Genomic DNA, 7,800 nt, shown 5'->3' on the forward strand with positions numbered 1-7,800 from the left:
GCTGGGACCCCGCAGCAGGATGCCAGTGTGTGCTGCGCATTGGAGGCCAGGGAGGTATGTGAGCAGGTCCTATGTTCAGGTTCAGGGTAGAGATTGGAGAGAGAGGCCACATGCCCGTGAGCGTGCAGCAGCAGTATGGACTGCCAGCCATCTCTAGGTGACCTCTGATTTCTCCTCAATAGACCATTGACTTCCTCAATGAGAACATTCGAAGAGGAATCGAGAACTACTATGATGATCTGGACTTCAAAAACATCATGGACTTCGTTCAGAAGCAGGTGAGAAGCGTGGGGTTGGGGGTTGAGTTTGGGGTGGGCCTTATGCCTACAGGACATTAGCCCATCATCAGGACTCTGCTTGAGGCTGGGGGCAAAGGGTCAGGAAGCAGGTGGCTGGCCTGGCTGGGAGTTAGGGTGGGTCATGGCTGATCTGGCACAATGCGGAATCCTAGACCCAAATTCACAGCCGATCTCTGTCCTTTTCCTGTTCCAGGCCTAGCTGTCCCTACCTTACCTGCCCCTACCTTTCCTGTCCAGGTTACAGTCCCCCTCTCAAGCCCACCGAGAGCAAGGGCTGGGCCCCAGGTTGCCAGGGTCCTCTGCCTGGGACAGGCTGGCCTTCCTCAGTCCCAAGTCTGCATTGCCTGGCCCCCAGGTGCCAGGAGCTGCTTCAGTCCCCCATGTTCTTCCACAGCCAGGAGTTTGAGGCTTAGGGTCTGGCTCCAGCTGTATCGGGGCGGGTACCAGCCCCTCCCTCAGCATTGCCCTGAGGTTTTTAAAAGGGATCCCTTCAAGCAGGGCAGGCAGGGTGGGGTAGTCTCGCACTCTCCTGGGTGAGGACAGTCTGGGCTGTTGGCCCAGTCATCCTAAGCAGCGTGTCCTGGGGCTGATCTGGGGACTCAGCAGGCTCCCTGTGCTGCCCTTGGTGGGGCTCAGCTCTTACCACCTCAGGGCCCTTGGCTCCCAGCCTCGTGGGCAGAACAGGTGCAGCAGGGGAAGGCTCTTTGTGCTGGGCCAGCCTGCCAACCCCGGCTGGAAAAGCAGAAGAAATGTTTTCATTGGAAATAGCCTTTAGCTGGCAGGGGGGATTTCATTTCTTTGGGATGGGGTACAAGTGACTAATGCTCCCTGGACGTTTGCACCTCCTTGTAATCCTGGCTCAGCTGTGCGGAGCTGCCCAGTGCTTCTCCTGTTGTACAGATAAGCATGTGAGGCCCGGAGAGGCTGAACCATTTGCCTGCTGGCACCCAGCTGGGCGTATGGCAGGAGGAATTGAACATGGGTCTAGCTGGTAACAGGGCAAATGCCCCTTGAGTGCAAACAGGCATTGATGGGTAAAAGGCTCTGTGGGGACTTAAGGGGAGTGGCTTGCTTCTGCCACCTCCGGTCCCTGCTGAACTTGCTGTTCCTGGAGTTTGACCCCAGTTCCTCACTTCCTGTACCTTGGGGCCTTTACACACTCCTCTGCTTCCTCCCTACCTCAGGCCTCCACTCTTGCTCACTCTGCTCCAGACGTGTCTGCTGCCCTTGACCTGGCAGGCGAAATACACAGGGCTCTCGCACGGGCTGTCTGGCTTTTTCTGATTTGGATGTCAGATGAAATGGTCTCTCCCCAGAGCAGTCTTTGCTGGCCCACCAACTAAAGGCCCCCATTGCTTTCTCCTTCTTTCCATGTCTGGGGACTCAGTACCCCCTTCCTAAGCCTTTTCATCGAGTACTTAGCCTCTCTGCTGCCTTTGCTCACCGCTGTCATCTGGAGCACAGGATGAGACACCACACGCATCAGCACCTCCACAGAGCTGCATGCCGCCCTCCCCCGGAGCGGGAGCTGGGGCGGGGAGGAGGGGTGGCGGGCAGAGATGAGAAAGCCTGGGGCAGGGCCTGGGTCCCCCTGGTCAGAGTAAAGCAGTGATCAGCTCTCCCAGGACCTGGTCTCTGAGGCTGTGAAGTGTGTTTTCCCTAGCTGCCCCGTCCCAGGGGTCAGGAGATAGAGGAGGGGCTCCAGTGGTCAGAGACGCACCATCGCTGCCCGCCATGGCCTGGGCAGTGGCGGCAGCTCCTCTCTCCTGCGTGTTTTCCTCCTTAGTTCAAGTGCTGCGGCGGGGAGGACTACCGAGACTGGAGCAAAAACCAGTACCATGACTGCAGCGCCCCTGGACCCCTGGCCTGTGGGGTGCCCTACACCTGCTGCCTCAGGAACAAGGTAGCTTGGGGCGGGGGCACGCTGGCCACATTGACTGTGGGGGTCAGGGTGGGCAGAGGCAAAGACTTTCTGAGCTCAGGAAAGGCTCCCACCAAGGGCAACCAGCTCGGGCTGCGCGGTTGTGTTAACTCAGCCCTTATCAGGTCCAGGAGGTAGGAGCTATGACTGTACCCACTTTACAGATGAGGAAACAGAGGCACTGACCACGTATCTTGCCCATGGTTGGCAGAGCTGATAGCAAAGCAGGCAGCGGGTACAGAGCCACAGTCTGGAGCCCTGGGCCAGCCAGCAGAGGGGCTGCATCAGCTCTAAGCAGAACCAGGCCCAGGCTTAGGGGCATCTCTGGTGACTTTAGCCTTGAAGTCCCAGGGAGCATCTGCAGCTTGGAAGAAGGGATCTGATGAGGTGAATGCCATCCTCCACCTCTCCCCAGCACCAGCCTCCTGACGGTCACCTCCCCTGTCACTTGGCATGCTGGGCTGTGTGCTCATTGTCTGCCCATCCGAGTGTAGAACGAGTGTGTGAAGACATGGCCTGGCTCTGGGTTGGGGCAGGGCAGGAAGCTTTGTGATTGTTCATGCCCAGAGCGGTCATGGAGTCTCTGACGTCTGCGCCCTTCTGCCCACTGCCCAAACCTAAGTGGAGCAGCTGTGGGCAGGGGCCTCGCCCTGGAGCCGGGAGCCCCGCCAAGCTCAGGGTGCTGGGCCGGAGTGGCTCTGCAAGCTCAGCTGCTGTTTTAGGGGAGTGCTCTGGGCTGCAGTACAGTCAGATTACCAGAGATCTGCAGGGGCTGATCCTAGGGCTGAGGTGCTGGAGGGACCAAACTAAGAGACCAGGGCCAATGGAATGAGGAAGTCGTTCTTCCACACTCCAAGCCCTGACATTTAAATAACCCAGTGATGACAGGGCCCAAGCCCTTCCCCTCCATTTCTCTTCCTTTTCTTCCCATCCCTGGGACAGGGGCTGTAAGCTTTGTTACCTCAGCCATGGTATGTGCTGATGTGACTGCGGCACTGTGTCCCAAGCTGCCATGAGGTGGGCTCATTCCAGGCCTTTGCATGAGGAACCAGAGACGTTTCTTTCATTGTCCCCCTGCTCTGTATGGCAAGGGAAGCGATGCCTGATGCCATGCCCTGCCTGGGTCTCCTCACTAGCTTTGTGGTGCCTTTGAGGGATCACAAGCTGAACCCTAAATCTACCCTTACCTTATGGATGGAGCTGACACCTCACAGGGCCCAGGTAAAGATGGGAGGAGCCTCCGCTAGCCTTTTCCCATCTGAGGTGGGACTTGTTGGGGATGAGTTTAGGCCCGGCCACAGGTGTCCTTGTGCCTGAACTAACATAACCAGCAGATGACAGCACAAATCTCCTCCCCAGCCCTGTAGCTCTCCCTCCAGGGAGCTTTCTCGGCTCCCCCTGAGGGCCAGGCTACTGTGGCAGGGGCAGGAAGCGTGGCCAGGAGCCCAGCTGTGCCCTCAGGTAAACTACATCTGGGACCCTGCCTAAGAGCCAGTGGAGTAAAGCCGTCCACTCCAGCCCTGGCAGGAGCCACGTCAGCAGAGAGCGAATGGCTCGGGGTGGGGCGGGGCCGGGGGAGTCCCAGCCAGAGGCTGGCAGTGCCCACTTCTCTGGGTTCCTGGACCACTGCCTCCCCATGGTGCCTCACGGCTCTCAGAGCCTGCTCAAAGGCAGGCTCAGGCTGGGAAGGTGACTCAGTGGTAAAGGGCTTGCCTTGCATGCACGAGGCCCTGGGTTTGATTCCTCAGCACCACATAAGCAGAAAAAAGCCAGCAGTGGTGCTGTGGCTCAAGTGGTAGAGCGCTCGCCTTGAGCTGAAGAGCTGAGGGACAATGCCCAGGCCCAGAGTTCAGGCCCCACGACCGACCAAAAAAAAAAAAAATGGCAAACTCACCTGGGTTTTATTCTCTAACAACAACAACAAAACAAATGCTGCCTGTGTGGGAAGCTTGGCAGCACCCACACCAGACACACAGTGCATAGCGGCCTCAGTGTTCTCATCTGCTCACTGGGTAATCAGCAATGATGCATTTCTGTTTCAGACAGATGTCATCAACACCATGTGTGGCTACAAAACCATTGACAAGGAGGTAAAGTCTTCCTGCCCCAACCCCAGGGAGGGGCAGACCTGCCAGGGTATGCCTGGCACCAGCCCTGGGCCTGCCCACCAGTGGTCAGCCCTGTGCAGTGCCAGCTTCATTTTGTCCTTAAGAAGCATGTACTTCTCTTTGCCTGGGACCCTGCAGTTTCCAGAGGAAAGAAAGTCCTGAAGGTGTTGGAGGGTGGAGAGAGAGTTAAAATGATGGTGGTCTGAGATGTCTCTGAGCTGTGATTTACAAAGTTGCGAATGTGGTCCAGCCTTACCTACATCCCACTCAGACCTTATTAGAAATGCACAGTTGGTTCAAGACCTCTCTCTCTCTCTCTCTCTCTCTCTCTCTGGGGGCTGGATCCCAGTGGGTGATCTTTGCTGCAGCTCTGAGATTTAGACTAGCACCATTCTCAACCCATGGGAGCTGTTTTGTGCTATAAATCCTCAATGCTCTACTTATCCGTGTCACCAGTGCTCGCTAAGAGCAGTGTTAGAAGAGCCATGGTCTAGGGCCATCTTCCCAGGCCCCATACAATGAGAGGGCCCAGTGCAGGTGATGGGCTGCGCAGGGCGGGTGACGGCCCAGTGCAGATGAGGGGCTGGGCAGGGCAGTGACGGCCCAGTGCAGGTGAGGGGCTGGGCAGGGCAGTGACGGCCCAGTGCAGGTGAGGGGCTGGGCAGGGCAGTGACGGCCCAGTGCAGGTGAGGGGCTGGGCAGGGCGGTGACGGCCCGGCAAGCTGACAGTGCCCTCCTGTGCAGCGCCTCAGTGTGCAGAACGTGATCCACGTGCGGGGATGCACCAACGCTGTGCTCATCTGGTTCATGGACAACTACACCATCATGGCGGGCCTCCTGCTAGGCATCCTGCTCCCCCAGGTGGGCAGAAGGCCTGGAGGGCTGAGGGCTGGAGGGGCAGGACTAAGGGCACTGTTAGCTTTTATCAGTACCTTCTTCATGGGCTCTATTTCTGATCTTCTCCATGAGGTGAGTGTGGTCATCATGTCCATTTTATAGAAGAAGAAACTGAAGCTGGGCAAGCTAAAATGCCTTGCCTAAGGTCCCATCACAGGCTGAGGTGGCAGCGGAGTCCCACTCTAGGGGTTGGCTCCTGGCTGGTGGGATATGGGGTGATCTCTGGGGTCTCCTGGGAGGGGCAGAGGTGGTCTGCACTGTGGGGACTTCTCGGGCTCCCTCTGCTGGGCTGCTTGGGTTTCCAGGGGCTGGAGACTCCTGGGGAGGGCTACCCCAATGCCCATCAGGCCCTCACTGATTCTGCTCCCTCTCAGTTCCTGGGGGTGCTGCTGACACTCCTCTACATCACCCGAGTGGAGGACATCATCACGGAGTACTCTGTCACCGATGGGCTCCTGGGCCCTGGCGCCAAGCCTGGTGTGGAGGCCTCGGGCACCGGATGCTGCTTGTGCTACCCCAGCTAGGGCATGGACTGGGACAGTGGCTCCAGAAGGACCTGGAAGGACAGCACCTCCCAGTCCACTGCAGCTGGACAGGACCACGCTGAGGCCCCTCTGCCCTACCACAGACCAAAGCCCAGGCCGGATGCACCTGTGTGAGATGACCCACAGAGGGCAGTCTGAGTCTCCCAACAGGGATGCTTCTTGGGTCCACACTGCAAGGCCTTGGAAACAAGGGTGTCCCTGCCCCCGGGCCTGGGCCACAGGGAAGGGTTGCTCAGGGCTCAGCTCAGCCCATTTTCTTTCTGGCAGTGCCTTGACTGGTAGTTGTGTTCCTTTTGGGGACAGTTTTGCAGTGATTTATTAAGTAGGGGTGTGGGAAGAGTATGTTTGGCCCATGGGTCCAGAACGCCAGGGTGTAGCCCCTGGCCCCCCAGAACCCCAGCCACACCTGCGACCAGGTTGGGCCGTTTCTCAGCCTCCCAGGTGCCTTGAGCCCTCTTCCAGGGCTGCTGCTTTGATGACCTATTTTCTATACAAGTTTTGTAACATTCATGTTTTATACACAATAACAGGGGTTTGGGGTGGCTCAAAACTGGACATTTCTCTCCATGCCCCACTTCTGCCTGTCCCTCCAAGTCAGCTCACTAAACAATAAAGAAATGATTTTTATTTTTGGTCTTCCATTCATGCTGCTTTGTTGGGAAGGGGTGAGCAAGGCCTTGACTGGACTTGTAAAGCCCTTTATTGGCTCAAGGATTGAAGGATCACTCTGGGATGACAGGGTACAATTCGGGATACTGAGGCAGGGAATACCTCAGAGCTGTGGGCAGAGATGATAACATCTATTTTAGAAAACTGAGGTGGATGTGTGGCATGAGATCCCACTTCCAGTAAGTAGGAGAGCCAAGGGTCCAGGGAAAAGCTGTGCCAAGAAATTCTTCCATCTGTGAGTTTAGAAAGCATCTGTGAGCTGCTTCTACCCAGGCTGGTGCCCAGACAAGCTTGGTGCTGACTGCCCTCTGCTGGAGATGATAGGCACTGCAGGAATTGGTTTACCTGTGCTCCCTTGCTCCTCAACTTGATTTCTAGATATTCCTTGAGATTCTTAGTAGCCAAGATGACAGAAATAAATAACAAGAGCCCCAAAGCCGAAGAACTCAATCTTCAGATGGAACTGCCTGACTCCGAGAAGTTAATGTCCAGGTGCCTGGTCTGACCTGTGTGCACACTTGAGTGCAATGTGTTAGGAAGGACAGAGGGGTGGGATTCCAAAAAAAATGGGATAATGCTACAAGGGCGAACAAGACCAAGTACATTTTGGGTCAGGGACCCATCCAAACCTTTAGCATAGGTTTTCATTCTTCTAATCACAGCTGATGCAAATCTTATTCTCTCCATTTTATTGATGGGGAAACAGGCATGGGATGGTTCAGCAACTTACCATAGCATAGGACTGGTCACAGAGCGCCTCTGCACTCTCTACCCTCTCTATTATCTTGTGTACACCAATGTTATTAGGTGAGGAAGATCAGGCGTGCCTGGATTCCATCACAGCTGCTGATTAGCCTGTCTGGTTCCCATTTTGACCTGGACACAAGGCCAGCCTTAGGCCCTGGCTGATGGCTTTGGCTATTCTCCCAGGATTCTCTCTGTACCTAGAGTGGGGAGGACAGCTGCCTTTGAGGGCATCAAGTGGCCGAGGGCCCCACAGGGGGAGGGAGGGAGTGTGGGACTGAGTTTGCATGGACCAACCCGGCAGCTTCATCCTGGACTCCTGCTAGAAATCCCAGAATCTTGGTCTTTCTAATTCTTTGCTCTGGGAAACGTCTGTGGCTTGGGATCCTGGCTTCCCACACCATAGACCTGAAAACCCAGGAAGACAAGAAATGAGCAGGGGGTGACCTGGCAGCATATGAACACTAGTGGGTGCTGTCTGCCCTCAGTCTGAGCACCAGCTGGGGTGTATCTCCTACCTGGAACTCTATAGAGAACTGACTATAAGGTGAGGGAGTCAAAAATTCTGTAAGCACAGGTGCCCATGGTCATACCTGTAATCCTAGTTATTCAGGAGG

At 56.1% G+C, this 7,800-nt stretch overlaps 1 protein-coding gene across 1 annotated transcript in view; it reads left to right on the forward strand.

Annotated features, from left to right (window-relative positions):
• Tspan15 (tetraspanin 15) overlaps positions 1-6,397 on the forward strand; it is a 40,122-nt gene extending 33,725 nt beyond the window's left edge. The window contains exons 4-8 of the mRNA XM_042696357.1: positions 183-278; positions 2,086-2,202; positions 4,263-4,310; positions 5,073-5,189; positions 5,600-6,397. Coding sequence (XP_042552291.1) covers positions 183-278; positions 2,086-2,202; positions 4,263-4,310; positions 5,073-5,189; positions 5,600-5,749 — 528 coding nt within the window. The 3' untranslated portion in view covers positions 5,750-6,397. The remainder of the gene's footprint in view (positions 1-182; positions 279-2,085; positions 2,203-4,262; positions 4,311-5,072; positions 5,190-5,599) is intronic.
• The last annotated feature ends 1,403 nt before the right edge of the window (positions 6,398-7,800 follow it).

Source organism: Dipodomys spectabilis, unplaced genomic scaffold, assembly GCF_019054845.1.
Source record: "Dipodomys spectabilis isolate Male_0828 unplaced genomic scaffold, ASM1905484v1 ptg000207l, whole genome shotgun sequence".
NCBI classification, from domain to species: domain Eukaryota; kingdom Metazoa; phylum Chordata; class Mammalia; order Rodentia; family Heteromyidae; genus Dipodomys; species Dipodomys spectabilis.